Source organism: Cygnus atratus, chromosome 2 (genome assembly GCF_013377495.2).
Source record: "Cygnus atratus isolate AKBS03 ecotype Queensland, Australia chromosome 2, CAtr_DNAZoo_HiC_assembly, whole genome shotgun sequence".
Lineage (NCBI taxonomy): Eukaryota > Metazoa > Chordata > Aves > Anseriformes > Anatidae > Cygnus > Cygnus atratus.
The window spans coordinates 96,886,382-96,913,097 of NC_066363.1; the positions used below are offsets into that span (position 1 = coordinate 96,886,382).

Below are 26,716 nucleotides of genomic sequence, written 5' to 3' on the forward strand. Positions count from 1 at the left end.
AGGGCCTTGCTTGGTTATCTGAATCTCATGACCACATCAGCAATGAGAAAAAAAATGTACTCTAATGCACCAATATGTATGCATGTTTAAAAGGTGAAGGAAGAGCCGTCTTGACCATCCAAAAGGAAAATAAACACACAAGGAAAACTGAATGGGTATGAAGAGCCACTTAACTGTACCTCGGAGTCTGTTTGTACATCCTCTTATTTAAAAAGCACCTGTTACTTTTCCAGTCCTCCCATTCCTTTCTGACCTGAATCTCCTCGTAAGAGCCTAGGCCTACGGAAAAAAAAGTCTTTGACAGTCATGCAGTTATTCTTTTTTAATCGTTTGGGTATCTATTCATGTCTTTCCTCAAGTGCAGTTTGAAAACAAGCATAATTGTATACTTTTAGTATAATGAATATTGAGTAGTTTAACTTGCATTTAGGAAATAAACAAATCCATCTCTTTTTCTGGAGTTAACACAAGAACTTGACCAGCACAGCTAACACACCTGAGTTTTGTTTTTAACAACGCCCTTGTTACCATCACATGTTTGTGCACCCTATTTTGCTTCTCCCATTCACAAAAACATCTTCTGTCATAAAAGTATATAGCAATGTGCAGTATAAAAGAAGCTGGTTTGAACTGTCAAATGGCATTTACTCAGAAATATGGTTATATATGGAAACCACAAGAATGATGCTTTAATTGTGCTGTGTTGGAATAGGAGGGGAAAGAAAAAGTTAAGACTGTTTCCATTTCCATATACAAATTTTATTTTAATACCTGTATTCTACGCGTACAGATACAATGACCCATGACAGACCTTAAGATCTGACCACATAGAAAATTGAGTTCATTCTGTATTAGAGACAAAGTTGAAAGGACTTCAACAGATGACAGGAAGCTTCCCCATTTTCTCTCCAAGAACAACCAGGATCCACCATATTTTTGGTCCAAGATGTCTGCTTTAAGTTGGCAGCTGACTCTATGAACGAGTATATTTACCCCAGATGTGCAGCATAAATACAGAAGCAATAAAAAGAAGACTCATGACCAAAACTGGAACAGGCCCACTAAAAATAAAGAAAAAAATGAATTAACATAAAAAGCAAAAAAAAAGTCTGCTTTGTCCAAAAGCCAGTCATTACCAGCCAAACAAATCATCAATTCATATGCAACTGTAAGAGAGAACTTATTCCATTCCCACAGAAATACCATAAAATACACAGAAATGAGACAGCCACCTTGATCAAAAAATTGCTGCTGCCATTATGCTTTTAATGATAGTTATGTAACAGGGTACATAAAACAATAAATCACAACAACCACCCCCCACTTACTTAGAACTTAACAGTTTGTTACTAGTCACCATTGCAGAAAATTATCATCTGTATTTACTGAACAGAGATGTAGTAAGATACAAGAAACAACAGAGTCCTCTAGCGGCTAGTCAAATTTTGGCCTAAAATTCACATTAGCATTTTTTTCCCCCACAGAGGTTTTACTTCATTCAAGGACAATGGCAGCAGTAAAAGCGATTGCGCCTGCTGGTTGTTTTTTGTTTTTTTGTTTTGCTTTTTTGAAAGAGATAATACAGAATGTCAAAAGTCAGTCATAAAATCATTACCTAAAGCGTACAATTTAACAGATTTCTCAAACTTTTTTTCCTTCTCACTTTACCTATTGTTTAGAAACTGCCTAGCGATGTTTTTCAAGAACAGTTTAATCTCAGGGTGCATGTTGAGAGACTAAATTAGCTGTCTCACACTGTTGTGACACAACAATTAACACACACTATGACAGGCACTCAGCACTGCTTCGTACCACTTACTTCATACAACCTTGCATCAGATTTATAATGTTACACCGGGTGAAACGCTGTGAATTCTCTCAACCAGCCTTCAAGCCACACCTTACAAATTACCCTTCAGGTTACCATCTACAAGGAGGTAAATGTTACTTGAACACAAAGTGAAACTCAAAATTGATTGAAACAATTTACTAACAATTTTCTACCAGATCAGAATTGTCATCTTCCCTTGCATTCTAGAACTCGTTAACAATTGATCATAATTATTCTTCTTTGAGCATGGAGAACTGTGAACGCAGATGTAAACCACTTAGAAAGTAAACCAACAACACAACGTGCAAAACAGAAACTCTGCACGCACAGTAACTACAAAAGCAGCCCTTATTAAGGGGCTTTCACTAAGCAACAGAACTTACTCTGCAGTTTTACACATACCTGAAGTTTAGGTCCTACAGAAACAAGCATAATACCAGTTGCACAAAAAAAAATAATTTGAGCCTTTAATGGTAGCAAGCTTTTAAGCTACTCCTTGCCTAAGGCACACAGACAAAGAGAAATCCGTTTGCCTGAAAGGAGCACTACCAACCAGAACAGAGTAAATAGAAATAAGCTGGGGGGTGGGGGGTTGTTTGTGTGTTTGGTTGGTTGGTTGGAGTATGCAGGTTACATTGCTCCCACTACAGAAAACTCAGGCTTCCAACACTGGCGTGGAACTCACTTCCTCCAGACAGCCTGCTCAAACCCTGGAATCCTCCTTCAAACACCTGGATCTTCTCATCTCACCATGCCCACACAGTTAAATAAATAATAAACCTGACTTAGGCACCTCTAAAAATTTGGTGTTGTGCCCTTTGTAAGGCTACATACCACTCATCCAATTTTATGTTATTATGGCTCCACAACAAACACTGCCTTAGCTCTTCAAGCAGTAAGGTTTAAGATAGAGGAACCACAGGTATCAAGTACCACAAGAAGTGAACTGAATTTGGTATTAGTCTTCTTTTCAAAGCACAAAATACTTATGGTAAGTATTAAACAGAAAAATAATCATATCTCACTCTTAACCAGATTTCCCACAGCTCCTTTTGCTAGCATTGTTTTTAAAGATGCAAAATATGCGCAACATCTTGTTGTTAGAGAGAAATGTACTTTCCTGAGACAAAACACAGAACATTTCATCTGCAGCAGAGTAGTCCTGATCGTGACTAGCATGAAATAACCTATTCTCAGATGTCTTATGTATTTTTCCTAATAATTAAGTGCTCTTATTTTAAGCACAGGGAAAAGAGCAACTCCCTTCCCCCAGAAAAAGAAATCTCAGGCTAAGCTTCTATAGTGCTTTATGCAGTAGCAATCACAGCTTCTGCTCAATCACTTAACTGAGGCAACCACAACCTATCTATAACCCATTTTCATTTTTAAGCCTACTGAAATAGGACAGAGATCATAGCAATGGGATGGATGATACAGCACACAAAAAGCTGTAAGCTAGGAAGAAAGACGCTCCCAATGGGAACAGGTTGCCCAGAGAGGTTGTGGATGCCCCAGCCCTGGAAGTGTTCAAGGCCAGGTTAGATGAGGCCCTGAGCAACCTGATCTAGTGGGAGGCGTCCCTGCCCATGGCAGGGGGTTGGAACTGGGTGGGCTTTGTGGTCCCTTCCAACCCAAGCCATTCTATCATATGATTCTATGATCATGGTTTAGAAAATGTTACAGCTAGCATTCAAGAGATCTGTAAAAGTGAGGTGGTTTTACAGATGTTTCATCCATTAAAACCCTGGCCATAGAGCCACCCATGGCAGCTTGCAAAAAGCACTCTTCCAAAACCTTAAAACTCGGAACCACGGGTTTGCAATGTAAGTAAGAGGGGAAAAATCTGCCTACTGACCTGCTTGTATTGACAGTTAGCACAATGCACCATATAGGGCTGACCACTCATCAGCAGAAGGAAAACCAAAAGGTTCAGAAGGAAACTTACTGCAGTAAAGCTGCACTGACAGCTTGCACCACTGTTTTGCTGAAAGAGTTCTACTGAACAGTAGAATGTTTCCTTTTTTTTTTACCTTCATTTTATTCATTTTTTTTAAATTAAGCTTTAGTAGACCGAACAATACAGAAAATATCTGCCTTGATTACTACACAGACATGCCCTAAAACACTACTCTCGCTCGTTTGCTTTTTATTGTCTTTGCCTCGCCTCCTCTCTGGATTCAGAATGGACAAACTAAGACTGCAGCAGCAGAACACCAGTACTTTTTAGGTTGTTTGCAGTAGCCTGTTTGTTAAAACTATTAAGCACACATGAAAATGAGAACAGAAGATAACTACAGAGAAAGGATGTTCTTGGAACAATCACTACCTAGACTACCCATGAGTCCTTCTCCAAACATTGTTCCTACAGGCAACCGCAGCCATCTTAAGGAACCCCAAAATAAAATCCTAATGGATTCTAGAAAAAAAATAAATAACTGGTGTACCTTTGGGTACCCCCAAGTATATTGGGGGATAAAAAAACCTACAGGCTGTGAAGTAGAACCCTACAAGAAGCACGAGCTCACACTGAGGGTATGACTTAGCATGCACCCCTACCAGCTGACACGCTTCCTCCACGTTTGCCACCCCAGTATTAGGCTTTTAAGCTAAGTTGGGAAACTGACCTGAATGACTCAAACTGTCCCGAGACTAAGAATGTAGGCTCTCTTTACGGCATAATGGATTGGAAGGTTATTTGTTTAGCAAGCTTAGCTAAAATAAACTTTTTTTTTTTAATAAAAACACATGAAATTTTGCAAACCTTTTGACACACACAAGAAAAAGTTTGTGTGGCAAATCTTTTATACCATGTTCTCAAAAGGGGGTGAGGTGTCACAACATGCATGTTAGAAGAGGGAAAAAATATATATATATTAATTAAGACAAACTAGCATAGATTGTAATTGTTCAACTATTTATGATGCCTAAATTCACCACAACAAGTAACTTTTCCCGATTTCAAAGAGAGTGCTTGGAATCTCAAAAGATCAGCTGAGTCTAGGCACTGACAAAACAAAATTTATATCTACTTTTACAAATGAATTATGATTTTAACCACTCTGTCTCTAAATCTACAGGTTAAATACCGGATTTCCTGCCAAATCCACCCAAGCAGCCCCCAATTCCGCTTTCCTCCGCAGGCTGAAGCGGCGATCCCTCACTTCGACCACTGCAGGCCCAAGAGCTGACGTGTCCAACCCCCACGCCCCACTCACACTTTGAGGCCCGGCGAGTCCTCGGTGTAGAAGCGCCACATCCCGCCGGTCCCCGTGGACGTGGCACGGCCTGCGCTCCTGGTCCCGCAGCTGGCATTCTTCCTGCGGGGCACACCGGGGCGAGACAGAAAACCAAGCCCGTTACCAGCCACCCCCACGCACCCCAAAACCCCTCAGGGCCGGGGCAGCAGGGTCCTGGCCGTTCCCCGAGCCCTCACCCCCCGTCAGCCGCCCCCTACCTCTGCCTGACGGTGGAGCCGGCGGCGCGGGGGGCCACGGCTTTGCTGGGCGAGCGGCCGGAGGTGCCCACGTTGGTGGCGCTGGGGCTGGGCCCGGGCTGCGGAGAGAAGACAGGGGAAGGGGTGAGAGGAGAAGGGAACGGGTGAAAGGAGAAAGGGGCGGCGGGGAGCGCGCCCCGGGCAGGGGCTGCCCGTGATGGCAGCGGGGCGGCCGCGACCCCTCACCATGATGGCGGCGGCGCTGCTCGGGCGCTGTGCGCGGCCCCGCCGCTGTGCGCGCCGCCGCCCTCCGGCCCCGCCCGCCGACGGGCGCGAGAGGCTGACGTGGCGCTGGGGAGGCGGCCGCCGGCAAAATGGCGGAGCGGGAGGGTGAGGAGGAAGAGGGGGGGGCTCCGTCCGTGCTCTTCCTGCACCCGGACCTGGGGCTGGGCGGCGCGGAGCGGCTGGTGGTGGACGCGGCGCTGGCGCTGCAGGCGCGGGGCTGCCGGGTGCAGGTGTGGACGGCTCGCTACGAGCCCGAGCGCTGCTTCGCCGAGACGCGGGGGCTGGCGGTGCGCCGCGCCGGGGGGTGGCTGCCGCGCAGCCTGTGGGGCCGCGGGCACGCCGTGTGCGCCGCGCTCCGCATGGCCTTCGTGGCGCTCTACGTGCTGCTGCTCAGCGGGGAGCGCGTCGACGTCTTCGTCTGCGACCAGGTGCGGGGACGGCTCGTGGGGTCCCCTTCCCAGGGCCTAGCTGGGGGTGGGGAGGCTGCTGGAGAAACCCCGGTGTTTGTGGGGTGGGGGGTGAGGGAGTGGGCGCTTTGGTGCCCTTCTCTTGAGAAGTGTTGGTTCTTGGGTGACGGCTTTCAACCCGCCTCTTTCCCCTAACACAAATAATAAATATTCTATTCTATTTCTCGTGGTTGCACTAGGTGTCCGCCTGCATTCCTATTCTTAGGCTGGCCAGAACCCGAAAGAAGGTTTTGTTTTATTGCCACTTCCCCGATCAGCTTCTGACCAAGAGAGAGTCGTTCCTGAAGCGAATCTACAGGATACCGCTTGACTGGCTGGAGGAGTACACGACTGGCATGGCAGACTGTATTGTTGTGAACAGCAACTTCACTGCTAACGTGTTCAAGGAAACGTTCAAGTCCTTATCTCACATAAACCCAGATGTCCTCTATCCATCACTCAACATCGATAGCTTTGAAACGATAGTTCCTGTAGACATAGCTGAGCTGATTCCTAAAAAGAAAAAGTTCTTGTTTCTTTCCATTAATAGGTATGAGAGAAAAAAGAATTTAGCATTGGCTCTTGAAGCTTTGCATGAGCTTCAAGGAAGACTTGACTCTCATGACTGGAATGAAGTTCATTTGGTTATGGCAGGTGGCTATGATAAAGCAGTTCTGGAAAATGTGGAACACTATGAAGAGCTAAGGAGCATTGCAACTAAGCTTAACATTAATGACCATGTCACTTTTCTGAGATCGTTCTCAGATGAACAGAAAATCTCTCTTCTTAGTAACTCTGTGTGCGTGCTTTATACACCTAGTAATGAACACTTTGGCATTGTTCCTTTGGAGGCAATGTACATGAGATGTCCAGTTATAGCAGTTAATTCAGGTGGTCCTTTAGAATCCATCTTAAATAATGTTACTGGATTTTTGTGTGATCCTCTGCCGACACAATTTGCTGAGGCCATGGAAAAGATTGTGAGAGATCCTCTCTTAAAGGACGCAATGGGAGCAGCTGGGAGAGTCAGAGTTATGGAAAAATTTTCCTCAGGAGCATTCTCAGAACAGCTGTACCAATACATATGCAGATTAACACAATAAAATTATATTCCCATATTGGATTTTATACTTTTGTATCTGTGACTTGTATAGGGGGCTAGTATTCAATGTGACTATGATGACAAACCAGTACTTGTGAATTTTCTTGTTATATTTTGTATGCTGCCTTATGTCACTTGATTTAAAAAAAAAAAGGGGGGGTGGAGAAGAAAATGTCTCTTCCTGAAAGGATCAGATTTTCATGTTTTTGCCAATGTATGAACTCTTGCGTGCAGTACCTTGGATAAATGCGTTGTTCAAATGGCAGTGAGTTACTGGGACATTATTGCACATATTACTTCAAGACTGGATGGTTAACTGAGTTTACAAAATACACATTTGTGCAGATAAGCACACCTTTATTTTTCTGTAAGACTTTCAAATTTGGATCATCAATAATTTGTAAGTGAAAGACCTCGGCTATGGTATGGACAGGGATTGCACAGTCCAACTGTGCATTTAAAAAAAAATAAACACCATCGTTAGGGATATGAATGGTGTGTCTTTTTTTAAATAGCCTTTTACTGTGCCTTCTAAAATTGCATCATCTAGTCACACTGGGAATCATAAATGAGCAAATAGGTGTATGGGCAAGAGAAAGGTGGGATAAGAAAACCAAGGCCATTAAACTACTTGAAGCAAAAATGTTTGTCCTGAAATTCTACATCAATGCAGATGCTTGGTATGCTTAAGGGTGTAATTTGAAGAGTTTCTGGTTTGTAGAAGCTTAAACGATATTTATTGAACGTTTCATTATACTCTAAATTATAGAAAACACATTTATAAAAGATGATTATCTGAAATGTGTAATAAAGATGGATTTTGTTTTGCCTGTTTCAGTTGTAAGTTTTTGGTAAAATATTTCTGAATAGTTTAGCTGGGGGACAGTAACCACAGACTTTTCTCTCAAAGCAGGGATTTGATCTGACAATTTGACTTTCTTGTTGGTTGGTTGTGTTTGATTGTTTCTAAGTGTAAGACTGTTTTAAGCAAGGGATATCTTTTTCTATCTACCTCTTTTTTAGCACGTCTATATTGGTTGGTTGTTGGATTTCCAATAATACACTGTTATGCAATTCATACAGTTGAATTGTAAATCTGAAAATGGACTGAGTAACAATAGTTTCCCTGTTTTTTTGAAGTCCAGTATTTTTTGAAATACTATTTTGTGGTCTGCATTCTGTGATTTGCTTTTAAGAAAAAGTTTTGTGAATTTTCACATTTTGTACTCCCCAGCAGAGACAGACTCTTTCTGTTACTAAGGAATGTAACCAAGGTCTCACTATAAAGTTTTTATTTAAAGTGGAAAAAAAAAATCCATGAAGAAATTCTGTCCTTGTCTTCAAAAAGTTGTGATGCTATAATGGTTATACATCATGGCTTGGGAGCAGGTGATCTGATAGGCCTGATTTCCAACATTTCTGATCTAATGAGAAACGCTGGCAAGCCCTAATCTAGTACGTTTGCTAGCTATTCCTGTATTTGTGTGCCTTCCTTGCCCCTTAATCCTTGTAAAGCAAAAGTTTTCTTAAACCTTTACGTTAACTTTTTCAGGGTGGATGTTGCAGTGACTGAAGGGCCTGGAAAGAAGCATGAAAATTATCTGGTTATTGAAGTTAACACCTTCATGACATACTTGGCCTGGGTTTTAACCTTCAGTGAGAAGGGTTGAGATGGTTGGAACTGATTTGCATGGCTAGCTTAATTTATGTTACATTCTCCTTTCCAAATTGCACAGGTGTTAACTTAGAACCTAAGGTACATCAGTGCACACCTGCCTGTCTACCTGCAGGGGTAGCTCTGGTCACAGATCCTGTCCTGGTTCCAGCATTCAGAAATGAGGCCCTATCTTTCAACACAATTCAGTCCTGGAAAAAAAAAAATTATAATGCTGTAAGGAAAGTGGTGTTAGTATTCTGAGTGCATCCTGTAGGTCAAGGAGAAAGCAGCACATCCAACATCCAGCAGGAAAATGTGGTTACCAATACAGAAGATTTGCTCTGCCTTTTCAGGCACAGAAACAGGCATTTTCTGTGAAGTGCCAGTGGTGTAAACTCTGTTTCAGGGCTCTGGCTTCACCAACAGTCACCTCTACCTCTGCCCACTAATGCAGGAGCTCCATTTAATCATAGAATCATAGAATATCCCAAGTTGGAAGGGACACACAAGGATAATAGGGTCCAACTCCTGGCTCTACATAGGACCACCCAAAAATCAGACCCTATATCTGGGAGCGTTGTCCAAACAGTTCTTGAACTCCGTCAGGCTTGATGTTGTGACTGCTTACCTGGGGAGCCTGTCCCAGTGCCCGACCACCCTCTGGGAGCAGAACCTTTCCCTAACACCCACCCTGACCCTCCCCTGTCCCAGCTCCATGCCGTTCCCTCGGGTCCTGTCGCTGTCCCCAGAGAGCAGAGCTCAGCACCTGCCCCTCCGCTCCCCTCGTGAGGGAGCTGCAGGCCGCCATGAGGCCTCCCCTCAGCCTGCTCTGCTCTGGGCTGAGCAAACCAAGGGACCTCAGCTGTTCCTCATATGTCTTCCCCTCTAGACCCTTCACCATCTTTGTAGCCCTCCTTTGGACACTCCCTAATGGTTTTATGCCCTTATTATACTTTGGCACCCAAAACTGCACACAGTACTGGAGGTGAGGCTGCACCAGTGCAGAGCAGAGCAGGACAGTCCCTTCCCTCAACCAGCTAGCAATGCCATGCCTGATGCACCCCAGGGTACAGTTGGCTGCCAGGGCACACTGCTGACTCATACTCAACTTGCCGTTGACCAGAACCCCAGATCCTTTTCCCTTTAAGCTCAAACCTTGGCCTTCAGACTCTTCCCTGCCTTTTCCCAGCCCTTTCCTTCAGGCCTAGCCATGTGCCCTGCAGCTCCTGTTAACTGGAAGTTATGGATTGCATTTGGATTTGACCTGTCAATTCACATTTACCTGATGGTCACTGACTGGCCTGTGAACAGAACCTCTTACCATCACCAGGCAGATAGGTTACCATCCCCTGGCCTGTGAGATCACTTTCCCTGCGTGATGTGGCATCCCTCAGCTTTCAACTGTTGTTCCTTGTGGAGCAGCCCCTGTCCTGCTGCTTCTTGACAAGTAGCTTGGGTCTTCTCAAGCCTTGATCCATCACAGAGCCTGGCCCTCAGGTTATAAGCATCTGGCCCTCAAGGCTTCCCCTCAGCTGCACGTTAATCTCAAAATCCTGGAAGAAGCTATAATGCATGTAGAGATGTGGCACAGCCATTCAGGTTTCTTGAAAGTCTCTTGCTCCCCAACTTCCAGAATCATTCACTGAGGACTGTGCATGGAGTGCAAGTGCTCAGCCAGTGCCTTACTTTATACCAGTGTAGCTTCGTTTCCTTTCTACTTCCTCTCCTCCTTTTTGGAAATCCCACCAGTTTGGTAGAAGGGATGATGCAACATGTAGGAAATGGTTTTAAGGAGGAATTCATCTCCTGTCCTCTGTTTCCCATATTTGCATATCCTTCCGCCTTTGTTTAGAACCCAAATACACAGAAAGAAGCCAAATAAAGAAAGAGCATAGTCAGAAAAATACAGACAAAGTACATTCAGGGGTACTATGTGTGAACAAAGAAAGGCAAGAGAGATGGTTAGGATTTAGAGTTTCTTCACTTACAAATACTGTGGGTTGTAAAGTGGAAACCTAGCTTTCCTTGTTTGGTTTATTTTTAATACCTATTATAAACAAAATAAGCCACAAACAAATCATTTCATATGCAAATTTTTTACACACTCTTTTTCAGATTATAAAAAGAAATAGGAATAACAAGGGTTTCAGGATTAAACCAGCCTGCTATTATTGCTTTTTCCCCCTCTCCACACTCTTTTCCTGTTTTTTACTATTTTACACAACATAAAAAATTTATAGATTTTAACATTTACATGGAGTCTATAAAAAACTCATGCTACATTACTATATTGCTAAACTTTATTCCTTTTTATTATGGCTTTATTATTCTCTCTCATGGATGAAATGACTGATATTTTATTTTGAATTGTAATTTATTATACAGTTAATATCACAGGGGTATTTTTAAGGAAACAATAACTGTAGAATACTGACAAAATATAGTATTATGAAAGGAGTATATTCAACAGCATGAATGTTAATACAAATAGCAGAGAAGGAAATAGACATTTTAATTATAGTTACCTTTATCTGCATTTATGGTGAATGTAGAACATGTGACCCAAAAAGATATAAATCGGAGGTTAGTCTCTATTGATTTATGGATGTGCGTTTCTCCAGTGCCAGTTATTTTATGCACAAGATTAACTGAGTTGATTCCAGATTTTTTCACTATTAGTCATATGGGAAGACCAACAAGTTTCACCTTATGAACTCTGAGACAAATCTATTAATATTGTGGTATCTTTATGACTCCAATTTCTGTGCACTGAAAGAGAAGAAAGATATAATGACTGAGAAAAGGAAAGTAGAAATCATTTGAGTAAATGAAAGTAGAAATCATTTGGAGTTGTTTTACATGGAGAAAGGGAGCACAAGTTGCTAAATTTTAAAACTTTTACATAAGATAATCAGTCACTGGGAAATTAGCCTTCAAACAGCCTACACTACAACTACAGGCACATATCATTTTTTAAATTTGTGAACTTTTCCCCCTCACAGTTGTACACACAATCTCTGCACCATATAGCAAGATTTGCAAGACACGAAACAAATGAAAAGCTATCTTCAGTTACTCCTAGGCTAAAGAAAAAAAGTCTTGGTTGTGCTTCTAAGTATTTACAGGTATGTAAAAATCACAGGTGCATCACACCTCTGAATTACTGTGGTCTCTCTTGGTATTTTACCTTCAACCAAGGAGAGTGGAGCCCAAACAGAACTCTTGTGGTTATGGTACAGGTAACGTGGCAGTAGAGTGAAGATGCCTGATGTTCTAATGGGATCTCATCAGTGGTGAGGGAGAATGAAGCCATCTTTGGTCCTGATGTAGGAAACAGCACTCAGGCTAGGAGGAAATCCAGGACCACCTCAAACCCATGCTATCTCAGTTTCCCTCCAGTTAATCCTTTTTCTTACATCGCATCACCTCTCCAGATCCAGTTAGGATAGAGTTAGACTGTCAGGGAGCAGCAAGAGCTGGTTGATCACCAAGGGGCCAGGGAGCCAAGAGCAGTGCACAGTAATGAGGTGGGCATCCCACAGGGCAGGCCTGGGGATGGCAGGATGTGGGAATTACTGAGCACAGCTGATGCACAGCTGTGAACTTACCTCAACAGAAAGGGAACCAAAAGGTTCTAAACATCAGGAAGCACTTTTTTTTTTTTTTTTTTTTACTGTACAGGTGACTGAGTAACAGAACAAGTCTCCCAGAAATGTTCTGGAGTCTACCCTGGAGATCTTCAAAAGCTGCCTGGACATGTTCCTGGGCAACCTGCTCTGGGTGGTCCTGTCTGAGTTGGGGAGTTGGACCAGATGACCTCCAGAGGTCCCTGCCAGCCTCAGCCATACTGTGAAGGTAGCCTGTGCTCGAGATAAATGGCTTTAACAGACCAGTAGATCAATGGGGTGTGTAGCTCTACTTCTCTGAGTTAATCAAAAGACTGTAAATACACCAGCAAACATGGTACAACCCAATGGAGTGTACAAAATACAGATAACAAACGGGAAGAACTCTGACGGGAGCTATGGGCTTGAACTGGTTTCAGTTCTCCTTCCCAGAGGCTGGGAACACCCAGCATTGTTGTGGTGATGTATTATAGAGATCAGTAATAGGAATCACATTTATGTTGTGACTCAACTGTATATTACAGATGCAACATTCTGCTGAGGATGATTTGTACCTGTACTGTCATTTAAGTGCATTGCTGTATCACTCTGATAGATCAAAATCTCACATAACTTCAAAAAAGCAGGTTTGGTATTCAACATGAAACCCTCTATAGATGGAATATCTAAAAGAAGCTGGCCACTGAGTGTGAGACCCTGGCACAGGCTGAACTGAAAGACCACATAGCTGGATGTGCACGTAGTGATGAACCAGGTCTGAGGTCATGCTAGGGTGCCAACCTGCAGGTCAGGGTCAGGGTCAAGATCAGGTCCAGCGGTTGTATCAAGGGTCAGATGCCATCTGGAGATTACTAGGCAGGTCCACACTGATGGTTAGAGCAACTGAGGCATCTCGGTGTGCTCAGGACAGTGGCAGACTCACAGTGGCTATGTCTTCATTGTCAGCCAAGCAGGTGGCAAGGTTTGTTTCTTCACAGTGGCAGAGAAAGAAGACAAGATGATGTTTTGCTCCATGATGCTGCACAAGCAACAGCAGGTGACTGCACAAGGGCGGGCAGTGGAAGGAGATGCGTTTCCAACCTCATCAGCACGGTGTTCTCCTTAGTAGTGGCTCCCAAGGAGTGTGATGTGCTGGTGGTTTCTTCCTCCCCAGTTCAGGAGAAGGAAAATTCATTCAGGGTAATTTTTTTTTATATGTTTGCTAACAAGTATTTATGCTTTTTTCTTTCTTCATGGCCTTCCAGGTTACTTCCAAATTTACTGTATGTGGTGAACATATGCTAGACAGTATCCTGCTGGATGTCACTGTATGAATGGAAATTATTTGCTGCTGCTTCCCAGGCTTCATTCTGTTCCTTGGCTTTAGACCTAGATAACCCAGTGCCAGCACTTCTGTTTTAAACTGGTATTTGTGCAGATATCTAGCATCAAAAAATGAAACACTAAATAGAAAAATACAAAAACATTTTTCCTGATCTGTTGATTATGCTGTTTCCTCCTCTGCGTGGTAACTCTGTGTTAACATTAGCATTAGACTCCAGGGCCTATAGGTGTACTGCAAGCTAAAAACAAAAGCATAATGTCTTTTTCCTCGCAGCATATTTACATTGTGGAAAGTCTTTGTAGAGTGCTAAAATAACACTAAAAGCCAAAAGCAGATTCAAAAAAGGGTTAATCAGACAGGTTGATTAAAAAAGTTATGGTCCAAATACAGTAACTGCTCAGAAAGCCCATCAATAACTGGCTATTAGGAGCTGGAAACTATATTAGGCAACACATAAGTAATACTAGACATAAGCATTTTCTTTTGCCCACTCCTGAAAACGGAATATAAAATGAAGCAAACCTTTGATAAGTATTCATACCTCTTCTCTTCTAAGGCAGAACCGCTCTATCCCTAAGTATCCCAAACTATGGAAAAAGGGACCAAGAAGACATCCCAAGAACATATAAAGTGTTTAAAAAACATGAAAGTAGATAACTCCCTTACTGAAACAGCTCCTCTCCCAGGAAAATTTGTGCTAGTACCTGTTCTAATAATACAGGAAAGGATACTTTCTCACCTATTCCACCAACATCTCATTTTCTGGATAGATGTATTCTTTCGACACTTTAGTGTGACTTCAAGATAAGAAACTTGCACTTTTAAGTTAATAAAGCAATCTCTGACTTACTGTGAACAAAGTGAATTGTATTGCAAAACATCATCAATGAATTTTTGATCACTAAAGCTGTATGAAAGTTCATGACAGATGACAAGGTAACATTCCCCAGCTGAAATTCTCATGTTCCTGTTGTATTTCATATTTAAACTGCGGTGCTCCAGTCTCAAAATATTTTGTATATATGCAAGCACACACAGTGGAAATATGACTCTAAGTCATAGCGAGTGAAAGATGCCCAGTCCAGGCTGTCCCCCAAAGTAATAAAAATGCTCACATAAGTTTATTTTCTGCCTATATATTCTTATAGGAAATTAATTTCCTACAACTTTGAGATTATCTGGTTCTTTATAAACCTGCATTTCTAGAGGCTGAAATTAATTAATATTACAGTTAATTTATTATTCTATTTCGTTATTTAGATTAATTCAAATTAAATCTAAAATGTTCCCTGCAGTGAGTAATGGCATCCGCCATTAATCTAACATGGAAATTTAACCTGTCTGCTTAAAAAAACTTTCATACTTCACAGAGGAAAGAGCTTTTGATTATGTACCTGCTTAAATAAAATTAGGCAAAACTAATTCTAACTCTTGCAGGTGAACGAGCTCCTTAAAGTATAATTTCAAAAATATCAGTTGTGGTCATCTCAAACAAAGCACCTCAGCAAGGGTTGAAGATTTTTAAAAGATGAATGGACAGCAATCCAGAAGGACTGGATATCATGCATCCATCTGATAGGAATAAGCGTTAACATTCCTGCCTTTAGAGTACACAAGAAGCCAGTAACTACAGTTGTGGAAGATTCCTTGATCCAGTATTTGGTTCCTAGAATAAATATTGTTCCCAAAAGCAACTTAAAGCAAAATTATGTACTTGGGCAAAGTAGACTGTTTCATATACTTAGGACTTCTTGCAATTACCAAGAAGTCATTCACTGTCCTGCTAATCCTTATAAAAGGACAAGAGGAAGTGAATCCTCAGACTGCTGTACACAGAAGAGCTGCAAATTTCACAGAAAGATCCATTTTGAAGAAGCAGATCCACTGCACACAAAGCAAGCACAAAAAGTATTGAAATAAATTGCTAATAAAAATGATTGGGAAGATATGGAACAACCTGAAATAAAACACTGTGTGAGGATCTTCTTCAAACTGAGACTCAGGAGAAACCAAAACTTCCACAGGAGATCATAACAAAGGCAGGATTTTCAGCAAGAAATGTGCTTTTCTCCAAGCTAGGTAACTTCTTCATTGTACCAGTTTTCTAAAAGGCATTTTTCTCATTCATATAGAAAATACACCCCAATTACATTCATTTCTTAAGGAACAGACTTGAAGTAACAGCAGTGAATAGAATGATTTACATGAAATTTTCTTCATAGTAATAAGAATCAGAATATGAATTCAGAATATATAATGTTTGCACATACATTCAATTTGTTTTAATGAACTGAAGGAAGGCAAAGCCTCTTCAGCTGAATTCCAAGTGGATAAATATATTCTGATTTAAGAAAGTAAGATCTTATGAACTCAGCTGGATACAGTAATATGTTTCATATCTTAATATAGGACCTGATATATAACTTCACTTTGAGCTGCCAACCATGAAATATTTTTTATGTGCCGGCAACATGATAAGAAATGCTTTGCACCTGCTGAGGAGTGGTCCAGAAAAGAGGAAAAAGCACTTTAAAAACAAGCTGTATCGTGTTGCCAGATACCAGTACACATTTCACTGCAATATTGCAGTTGCTTGAATGGAAACTCCCCTGGATAAAATGATAAACAGGCAGGAAGATCAACTTCTTTTACAACTTAATTCAAATCTCCTTTCTCTTGCCTGCAGGACCTCTTCTAGTTTTCAGCTTCCTTGTTCAGAATCCTCGTATATCAGATTCTCTCACTCAGGCAAAGAGCAAGGTCATTTACAATGGCAGTAGAAAGTTGATTAGAACAAATAACAAAGGCTGTAGTTGCAGTGAGTTAAAAAACTTTAAGACCATTAAATAGACGAGCAAAATTCAGACAGAATCTACTTTTGTCAATAGACTCCCACAGCGTATTTCAAGACAAGCATTTCCTTTTGATAAGTGACTCTACGTGTTTCCTCCACCATAGTGTGTCTAGGCTCAAAGTTTACCATAGAACTGTGCTGTTAATGAGTAATGCACAAAAGGCCAAGCGATTAATTCCTGAGGTGCTAGCAAAATGACAGGCTATGCTACACATACTCCAGAGCTTTACAAGCTGAGTAAAGTATCTAAGTTCAGATATGAAACTCTCACCTCCCCCAACAATTCAAATTACCATTACACTGTGGGCAGGGACAGGAAGGATAAAAATAGGTTTTTGTTTTTTTTTTTCCCTTTGCGGTGCTGTTTGCATTCTCCCAGTACCAGACTCCCTTTGCTAATTTCAGAGAATATTCCAACCCTTACAGAGGGAAAGAGAGGGAGAAATGGAGGAGGGTGGGCTCACAGCCAGAAAGTTATCCATACACTTTCAGATGATACCTCATTTAAGCTCATGAAACTCACTTTCACATGAGTTGTGACATAACCGTGGCAGGAACTGACAAGTGTCAAAATCTCGCTGAGGAAATAAGATTTAAAGTCCTATCCTGCTGTACCCACGAGCAGCCAGCAAATATTGCACATCTATCCTGTTTTTTCCCACAGCACTAACTCTCCTCAGCAGCGTCTTCGGCACTCTAAAGGCATGTCCAATTCACACTTTCACTTTGAATAGCTGCCGATATATAAACCAAATTCTTCATGGCTTTCCTATAGAGGTGGAACACTTCTAAATATCACTCTGCTGTGGAGAATAAAGAGTTACTGGATCCTCTGCTGTCAGGACTGGGGTCCACATCATGAATTTTCCTCCGTCTGTGCCACAAATAGAATGAGATGGGTTGAGGCTGTCCATTTGCTCTGTTAGACCAGGCTCAGGAGATGTGCACAAATGTCGAACTGGATGTGAAGTTTGGGATTTTTTCTTCTAATAAACCTCTTTTCGTTCCTGCCTGGGTTTCCTCGTGAAAACTGCCCCACTCACTTCCTTCCAATATGAGTACTTGGAAATGCGCATGTGGGTAAGCCGCACCCATAGCACCACCACCTGCTGCTAGTTCCAGGTTTCGGGACAGGGGGGATAACCCACACTCACCATGGTAGAATCATCTGCTCAGCAGAGTGGACACTTGACCGCTAGTCTCAAAATCCACACCCATCTCCAGAGGGGCTGCTGGTTTCTTGCTTTTGCTCAAAGTAGGCTTTAAAGGAAGACCAAGGGGCCATTAGCAGCACATTCCTTACACAGGAACAGAAAGACTGTCCCCTTTTACATAGTTTGTGCTACAGTCCTCTTTCCTGGTAATTCCTCTTCACCCTTTGGCTGTGTGACAGAGTAAACACTCTCCTAAGGAGTCAAGCCAAGGTCCACAGCACAGAAAGACAGGCAATATGCACTGAGTCGGGGCAGTACAAGGCAGGCCTTCTTGGCAAGGAGGGCTCTGTAACACACAACAAATACCTTCCTGTGGAGAAAAATTTGCTTGTAGGATTGATGAGGGGTTCTACAGAGCGGGCCTGACATAGGAAATAAAAAAGTTCTGCAGCCTGTGCCTGCCTCACAGGGGACTTTCAGAGAGGAAGAGAAATGGTGAAGGAAAGAGGGAAGAACATAAGGCAGGAGTGGATGAGTTCTGGATCAGTAACAGGTGGTAGTAAAGGAGGGAAGGCTGTTGTGAGTCCTGATAAAGGAATTCACAGCTTTATAAACACTAGATTAATGCTTTTCCACACGCTGGTGCCATCTGCAAAGGAAGACATGGGCACTGTGAATGGATCTCGTTGCTGTCTTGAAGTCATCTCATATTCCCTCTCTGCTTGCTAATGCCCTGCTGAATCAGTGATAAGCATTCCTTCCTACAGCTATAGGCATCCTGCAGAGGGCACATCCATCTGCAGGGCATGCTGCTACCACAGTTTGCACACAATGCAAGACAGGTAGGGCAGGCAAGTACATTAGGAGGGTCTATGTTGCAGCATTTGAAGAGAGGAAGAGGGTGGTTCTTGAAGCTCTGATTCATTCCCAGCTACTTTGCACTACAGACAGCACCTGGGACCACAAAGACCCCAGGATGTGGGCAGCACAGGCTACCACCAGGCTGCTCTCTCATCCAAGTGAGAAAACATAGATGTGGTCAGAATGATCCATCCATGACTGCACAACCTGCCCACAGTAAATAGTTTGTCCAGTGGCTTATCTACAGCCACCAAAGGCAGCAGAAATCTCTCATTATTTACTGTTAGTACCTCATGATCTGACATTTAATTTAAGTCTTCCACTGTGTCTTGCCCAGCAGCTTTAGCATTATAAATAGCGAAGCACTTTCTTTCCCATTTAAGAACTAGCCACAAGGATTCAGATCTAGTTTGATGAACTTTTTTGTTTGGCTTGCATTCTGTTGTCATAAGTAGGTGATACTCAGAAGTTTACATGCACGTCTGTTATGAGGAAAGTTATCTAACTGCCAAAGCCACTACTGCTTCAAGGCATCTATCGTGTCCAGCCTTGACGGGAGATATGTTTCCCTAAATAGAGGGGTGAAGTAGTTTGTTTTGTTTACATTTTCAAACTTCTTTACAAACAGCTTTTTTTGAATTTTTTTTTTCTCTGTTATGAAAGCTTCTTCAGTGCTTGGTGTTGTGTCGTAGAGAGCAAAGTGTGCCCTCAGCAAATCCATGTCAAATATCCCTGGTTGCTTTCTTGTTCTTCACATGCTCAGATGCAGATCCCAAGAGGACACACTCCATGATCTTCCCAGGGACGCTTTCACTCTCGGCTTTTCTCATTTATCTCGTAGGCACAACCATACCACACCCTAACTCATGCTGCTCTAATTGTCTACTCTTCACATTATCCGAGATGCCATATTACAGTTATTTGTAACAATGACAGTAAGCTGACTCGTCAGGTTCAATCAGACTGTACTCAATCTCCAGCATAAATGTAAGTCATATAAACATGTAGCCTGGACTCTCAAATCAGAAAAAGCTAATGTCAAACTTCATCATCTTTCAGATGTAAAAACTTACTTAGAAACAGAAAAGAAGAGGTTTCTCCTCATTGAAAAAGGCTTTCATGGCCTAGAAGTGTCTAAATGACCCAGCCACTCTTATTGTTCCAAGGAAATCTCTCAGCCTTTTTTAAGCATGGCCTGAAACCTACCCATACATCGTGCAGCTGGAGCTGAGAAGTAAATCAGGCCATCTGGTCTTCAGATCCCTTACCCATGTAACAGATTGGCCACTTTGTCATTAACAGCTTTTCCAAATGACCATAAAAGCACTTACAGCACTTACACTTTCATAGATACTTACTTGTATTAGCATTTGAAACCTCTTTATATAAACATATATAAACATTTAATGTTTATTCTGTGCTTGTTATCAAAAATCCCCAGTCGCATAATATATGTGGCCTCAAACTTGCTGGGAGATAGGAAAATAATAATACTTTCAACTTACAGACAAGGAGAGGCCCACATATTTCAAACTGTCTGTGGTTAGCTTTCATCTTCAGACAAGACTTCCCTTTTCGTTGCTGAAAACTGGACTTCGTTTTGGACCCCTGGACCCTGCAGCAATGACCACAGACATGCATGATTGGAGTGCACTCCTGGGACACAGAAGCTGCAGGATGGGACAGGAGGAAGAGAGCTGACAACCCACATGGCAGAGACTAGCAATACAAGTCCTTTGTCTTAAGCTATAGATGGAAGGCATCACAGCCTCCTTCTCTGCTCCTTGTGGAGCTGGAACCACCAGGGCTGCTGTAGGAGCATCAGTTGGACCAGGTCCTGTGACTGAGGGAGCAGCTACCCTGAGGGTGCTAAGCCATTCTCAACTGCTTGGCACTTACCCTACAGCACACACTGTACCATGGGCTTATCTGTGTGGCATCTGGGAACTAAAAGAGTTTCTTCAGCTTATATGTGCTTACTTTGTATGTGCTTAGACACAGACACAGACACAGACACAGACACAGATTTCTAGGTTGGAAGAGACCTCAAGATCATCGAGTCCAACCTCCGACCTAACACTAAGTACTCCACTAAACCATATCGCTAAGCTCTACATCTAAACGTCTTTTAAAGACCTCCAGGGATGGTGACTCCACCACCTCCCTGGGCAGCCCGTTCCAATGCTTAATAACCCTTTCGGTAAAGAAGTACTTCCTAACATCCAACCTAAAACTCCCCTGTCGCAACTTTCGCCCATTCGCCCTCGTCCTGTCACCAGGCACGTGGGAGAACAGACCAACCCCCACCTCTCTACAGCCTCCTTTAAGGTAACTGTAGAGAGCGATAAGGTTGCCCCTGAGCCTCCTCTTCTCCAGGCTGAACAACCCCAGCTCCCTCAGCCGCTCCTCGTAAGACTTGTTCTCCAGACCCCTCACCAGCTTGGTCGCCCTTCTCTGGACTCGCTCGAGCACGTCCATGTCCTTCCTGTAGCGAGGGGTCCAAAACTGAACACATTACTCAAGGTGCGGCCTCACCAGAGCCGAGTACAGGGGCACAATCACTTCCCTAGACCTGCTGGCCACACTGCTTCTTATACAGGCCAGGATGCTGTTGGCCTTCTTGGCCACCTGAGCACACTGCTGGCTCATATTCAGCCGACTATCAACCAATACTCCCAGGTCCTTCTCGGCCAGGCAGCTTTCCAACCACTCATCTCCCAGCCTGTAGCTCTGCTTGGGGTTGTTGCGCCCCAGGTGCAGGACCCGGCACTTGGCCTTGTTGAACTTCATACAGTTGACCTCAGCCCATTGGTCCAGCCTATCCAGATCCTCCTGCAGAGCCTTCCTGCCCTCGAGCAGATCGACACACGCACTTAGCTTGGTGTCATCTGCAAACTTACTGAGGGTGCACTGGACGCCCTCATCCAGATCATCGATAAAGATATTAAAGAGGACCGGCCCCAGTACCGAGCCCTGGGGGACACCACTTGTGACTAGCCTCCAACCAGATTTGACTCCATTCACCACAACTCTCTGGGCCCGGCTATCCAGCCAGTTTCTAACCCAGCAAAGCGCACGCCAGTCCAAGCCCCGAGCAGCCAGTTTCTTGAGGAGAATGTTGTGGGGAACGGTGTCAAAAGCCTTACTGAGGTCAAGGTAAACTACATCCACAGCCTTTCCCTCATCCACCAAGCGCGTCACTTTGTCATAGAAGGAGATCAGGTTCGTCAAGCAGGACCTACCTTTCATAAACCCATGCTGACTGGGCCTGATCGCCTGCTTGCCCTGCAAGTGCCGCGTGATGACCCTCAAGATAATCTGCTCCATGAGCTTTCCTGGCACTGAGGTCAAACTGACAGGCCTATAGTTCCCTGGGTCTGCCCTCCGGCCCTTCTTATAGATGGGCGTCACATTGGCTAGCCGCCAGTCAACTGGGACCTCCCCCGATAGCCAGGACTGCCGATAAATGATGGAAAGCGGCTCGGCCAGCTCCTCCGCCAGTTCTTTCAGTACCCTCGGGTGCATCCCATCCGGCCCCATCGACTTGCGCACATCCAAGCTCCGTAGCAGGTCGCCAACCATTTCCTCATGAATAGCGAAGGCCACATCCTGCTCCCCATCCCCTTCCACCAGCTCAGGGCACTGGGTATCCAGAGAACAACCAGTATTGCCACTAAAGACTGAGGCAAAGGCGGCATTAAGCACCTCATCCTTTTCCTCATCCTTAGTAACTAGGTTTCCCCTCGCATCCAGTAAAGGATGGAGATTCTCCTTAGTCCTCCGTTTTGCGTTGATATATTTGTAAAAGGATTTTTTGTTGTCTTTAACGGCAGTAGCCAGGTTGAGCTCCAGATGAGCTTTGGCCTTTCTAATTTTCTCCCTGCACAGCCTCGCTACATCCTTATAGTCCTCCTCAGTGGCCTGCCCTTTTTTCCAAAGATTATAAACCCTCTTTTTTCTGCTAAGCACAAGCCGCAACTCTCTGTTGAGCCAGGCTGGTCTTCTTCCACGCTGGCTCGTCTTTGGGCACGTGGGGACGGACCACTCCTGTGCCGTTAAGATTTCCTTCTTGAGGAGCGCCCAGCAATCCTGGACTCCTCTGCCCTTCAGAACCGCCTCCCAAGGGACTCGGCCAACCAGCGTCCTGAGCAGCTCAAAGTCAGCCCTCCGGAAGTCCAATACAGCAGTTTTACTGGTCCCAAGCTTACTTATATGCTTACTTAGAATCATAGAATCATTAAAGTCTTGTGGCCAAGAGGGCCAACGGTATCCTGGGGTGCATTTGGAAGTGTTGCCAGCAGGACAAGGGAGGTGATCCTCGCCCTCTACTAAGCCCTGCTGAGGCCACACCTGGAGTATTGTGTCCAGTTCTGGGCTTCCGAGTACAAGAGGGATGTGGAGGTACTGGAGCGAGTCCAGAGGAGGGCTATGAAGATGATTAGGGGAGTGGAGCACCTGTCGTACAAGGCTGAAAGAGCTGGGCCTGTTTAGCTTGGAAAAGAGAAAACTGGAGATCTCACCAATGTGTATTAGTATCTGAAGGGAGGTGATCAAGAGGATGGAACCAGACTATTTTCAGTTGTGCCCAGTGACAGGACGAGAAGCAACAGGCACATACTGAAGCACAGGAAGATCCATCTAAATATGAGAGGGCTCTTCTTCACTGTGTGGTTGACAGAGCACTGGAACAGGTGCCCAGTGAGGTTGTTTCCTTCTCTGGAAATATTCAAAACCCATCGGGATGCAATCCTCCATGTGTTGTAGGTGATCCTGCTCGGCAGGGGGGTTGGACTAGATGATCTTCAGAGATCCCTTCCAACATCAACCATTCTGTGATTCTGCAATTCTCTAACACCGACCCCTGGGGAACACCACTGGTGACCGGTCGCCAGCTGGATTTCACTCTGTTCACCACCACTTTCTGTGCCCGGCCGTCCAGCCAGTTTTTAACCCAGCAAAGAGTGTACCTGTCCAAGACATCCTGCCTAGGTCCTATGCCTCTGTCCGGTTTATTTCCATGCGTGGGTCTGACGCTGCCGTCTGGTTTACAGCCATACCTGGGTCTCACGCTGCATTCTGGACAACAGGAAGGCCTCTGCTCCACGTGGCTGTCTGGCTGATGCTCCTGCCTTCACCCCACGCCACTGTTGTGCCAATGGGAAGGCCCATGCCCCCAGGCGCTGTATGGTTGAGGGGACGGCCCATGTCCTGTGACATTGCAGTGCCAATGGTAACACCAGGGCCTCTTGTCTTTGCCATGCACATACGTGTCTGTGGGCTGCATGCCAGAGGTCCCTGGAGCACTGTTGTCTGCTCTCGTGCCACAGGCGCTATCCCTCTGCCCATGCCACTTCCCCTTCCCGTCAGGCGCCTTCCCTCTCGCTGTTTTCTGGGACTGCATCTCTGTCCCCCCACACCGAGGAGGGCTGCCACTCGCCTTCATGCTTCTGGGCTTCTTGCTGCCACACAAGTGGCTGTCAGAGGGCCTAGAAGCTCAGCGAGTGGTGGGCCAGCTGCAGGGGGTCCTGTTTTATAGGACCCTGAGCAAATGTGGGGCAGTGGTGGGCACTGTGACCTCAGCAAGCTTCTGTGATGCCCAATGTGAGTGGCCCACGTGTGGCCAAAGGCGGCTGTGTTAGGAGTGGCCTGGAAGATGCCCTCATGTGGAAGAAGGAGGAGTACTTCCCCCCAACTTGGTGTCATCTGCAAACTTACAGTGCATGCACTCAATTCCTTCATCCAAGTCATCAATAAAGATTTTAAGGAGGATGGGCCCCAACAGCAACCCCTGGGGAACTCCACCGGTGACCGGTCACCAGCTGGATTTCACTCTGTTCACCACCACTCCCTGGGCCTGGCTGTCCAGCCAGTTTTTAGCCCAGGAAAGAGTGTACCTGTCCAAGCCATGGGCTGCCAGCTTCTCCAGGAGAATGCTATGGGAGACCATGTCAAAGGCCTTGCTGAAGTCTAGGTAGACTACATCAGCAGCCTTTCCCTCATCCACCAGGCAGGTCACCCAGTCATAGAAGGAGAGGAGGTTGGTCAGGCAGGACTTGCCTTTCATGAAGCCATGCTGACTGGGCCTGGTCCCCCGGTGGTCCCACATACATTGTGTGATTGCATTCAAGATGACCTGTTCCATCACCTTTCCTGGCACCGAGGTCAGGCTGACAGGCCTGTAGTTCCCTGGGTCCTCCTTACGACCCTTCTTATAGATGTGCGTCACATTAGTAAGTTCCCAGTCATCCCGGACCTCTCCAGATGACCATGACCGCTGATAGATGATGGAAAGCGGCTTGGCAATCACCTCCGCCAGCTCCCTCAGCACTCTAGAATGGATCCCATCTGGCCCTATGGACTTGTGACAGTCCAGGTGGAGAAGCAGGTCTCTAACTGTTTCCACCTGAACTGTGGGGGGATTCTTCTGCTCCTCGTCCCAGACTTCCAGGTCAGGAGGATGAGTACCCTGAGGATAAGTGGTCTGGCTAGTAAAGACAGATGCAAAGAAGGCGTTAAGAACCTCAGCCTATTTTTTTTATCCTCTGTAGTCATGTTCGCTCCTGTGTCCAGTAAAGAATGAAGATTTTCTTTGGCCCTCCTCTTTCCATTAATATATTTATAAAAACATTTTTTGTTATCCTTGACCATAGTGGCCAGGTTGAGCTCGTGCTGGGCTTCTTGATTTTTTTCTCTTCATATCCTGGCAACTTCCTTGAACTCTCCCCAAGTTGCCTGCCCCTTCTCCCACTGGTCATAAACTCTCTTTTTCTCCTGAATGCACAGCAAAAGTTCCCTGTTCAGCCACGCCGGTCTTCTTCCCTGCCAGCTCATCTTATGGCACACGGGGACAGCCTGCTCCTGCACCTTTAAGAATTCCTTCTTGAGGAGCACCCAGCCTTCCTGGACCCCTCTGCCCTTCAGGACTGACTCCCAAGGGACCCTCCCTACCAGTGTCCTGAACAGTTCAAAGTCTGCCCTCTGGAAGTCCAAGGTAGCAGTTTTACTGACAACCCTCCTGACTCCACCAAGAATGGAGAACTCTACTGTGTCATGGTCACTCTGCCCAAGACAGCTCCCTACCACCACATCTCCCACCAGTCCTTCTCTGTTTGTGAACAGCAGGTCTAGCAGGGCACCCCCTCTGGTAGGCTCACTGACCAGCTGAGTCAGGAAGCTGTCTTCCACACACTCCAGGAACCTTCTAGACTACTTCCTCAGGGCTGTATTGTATTTCCAGCATATGTCTGGGAAGTTGAAGTCCTCCATGAGAACAAACGCTGGCAATTGCACCACTTCTGCCAGCTGCTTCTGCCAGCTTCTTGCCAGCTACTTGTCTATGTCTACTTGCTTATAGATGGCATATTTTGGAATGGCATTGTTAAACCACCAATTGTGATAACATTTGAATAGCAGTGGGAAATCAATGTTATTAAAAGTAGCACTTTGGCCATTAATTCAGTTTCTTAAACTTTTATTTCTGTTTTTAACTCATTTCTTCTAGACAATAAATAAATACATAAGCCTCATGTTATCTTAAGGAATAGGTACAACCAATTATTGGATTATACAACTGGTCTATCACCTTCATGATTTTGCCCCCTAGGTTTCAGAAAGACTTATAATTTTCCCTCATGTCTATACAACTGTTCTTGAAGACTGCATGAACTCATTAATTCTTTTCCTTCCTACCTTCTAGAACAGTATATATCCCCGTATTTTCAAATTTTGTTAATATAACTGTTCATGAGAAGACTTCAACCTCAAGATCAAATGGAACATTTACTCAGCAGATGATGTAGTTTTACCAGTTATCTATGTTTTTCTTTAACAGAAGAATATACAAGGGAACTTTCTATTCAGATTCTTACCAGTTTGTGAGAATTCTTTATCCCTACCTCTGTTTTCAGTCTTAAAAAAAAAAAAAAAAAAAAAAAAGACCACGCTGCTGTGACATTTATTTGTCAACTGAAGTAACTTCCCATGCTTTGGAAAATAAGACTTTTAACCTTAAGGAAAGGATCCTTCAGTGCAGGAATAATGGCTTGTGTTAAATGTCTTTGGGATAAAAAATCACTTCACTAAGAAGACTAAGTACTGGCTATTCCATGCCAACTTTCAAGCACTGCTCTTCTTGCAGCAGAAA

The 26,716-nt window shown here is 44.3% G+C and overlaps 2 protein-coding genes across 3 annotated transcripts; one reads left to right on the forward strand and one right to left on the reverse strand.

The window, feature by feature from the left end:
* Window positions 1-737: 737 nt before the first annotated feature.
* SEC61B (SEC61 translocon subunit beta) lies at window positions 738-5,611 on the reverse strand. Its single transcript, XM_035550570.2, has 4 exons — window positions 5,511-5,611; window positions 5,286-5,383; window positions 5,047-5,148; window positions 738-1,061 (listed from the first exon to the last, which is right to left on the reverse strand). Exons 1-4 carry the CDS (start codon window positions 5,511-5,513, stop codon window positions 974-976), a joined length of 291 nt encoding a protein of 96 aa, XP_035406463.1. The 5' UTR covers window positions 5,514-5,611; the 3' UTR covers window positions 738-973.
* On the forward strand, window positions 5,575-7,929 carry ALG2 (ALG2 alpha-1,3/1,6-mannosyltransferase). Of its 2 annotated transcripts, none has more exons than XM_035550569.2 (2): window positions 5,575-5,977; window positions 6,196-7,929. In XM_035550569.2, the coding sequence occupies exons 1-2, from the start codon at window positions 5,639-5,641 to the stop codon at window positions 7,096-7,098; spliced, it is 1,242 nt and encodes a 413-aa protein (XP_035406462.1). In that variant the 5' UTR covers window positions 5,575-5,638; the 3' UTR covers window positions 7,099-7,929. The 2 variants fall into 2 exon arrangements, with proteins under 2 accessions (XP_035406462.1, XP_050565233.1); XM_050709276.1 differs by having other exon boundaries at window positions 5,578-5,779.
* Window positions 7,930-26,716: the final 18,787 nt, after the last annotated feature.

Coding starts and splice junctions, on each gene's coding strand:
- SEC61B (XM_035550570.2), bottom strand. Junction 5,149..5,285: donor GGCTCCACCGTCAGGCAGAG/GTAGGGGGCGGC, acceptor TGTGCCCCGCAG/GAAGAATGCCAGCTGCGGGA. Junction 1,062..5,046: donor GACTCGCCGGGCCTCAAAGT/GTGAGTGGGGCG, acceptor CTTTATTTTTAG/TGGGCCTGTTCCAGTTTTGG.
- ALG2 (XM_035550569.2), top strand. CDS start 5,639: ATGGCGGAGCGGGAGGGTGAGGAGGAAGAGGGGGGGGCTCCGTCCGTG. Junction 5,978..6,195: donor ACGTCTTCGTCTGCGACCAG/GTGCGGGGACGG, acceptor TGGTTGCACTAG/GTGTCCGCCTGCATTCCTAT.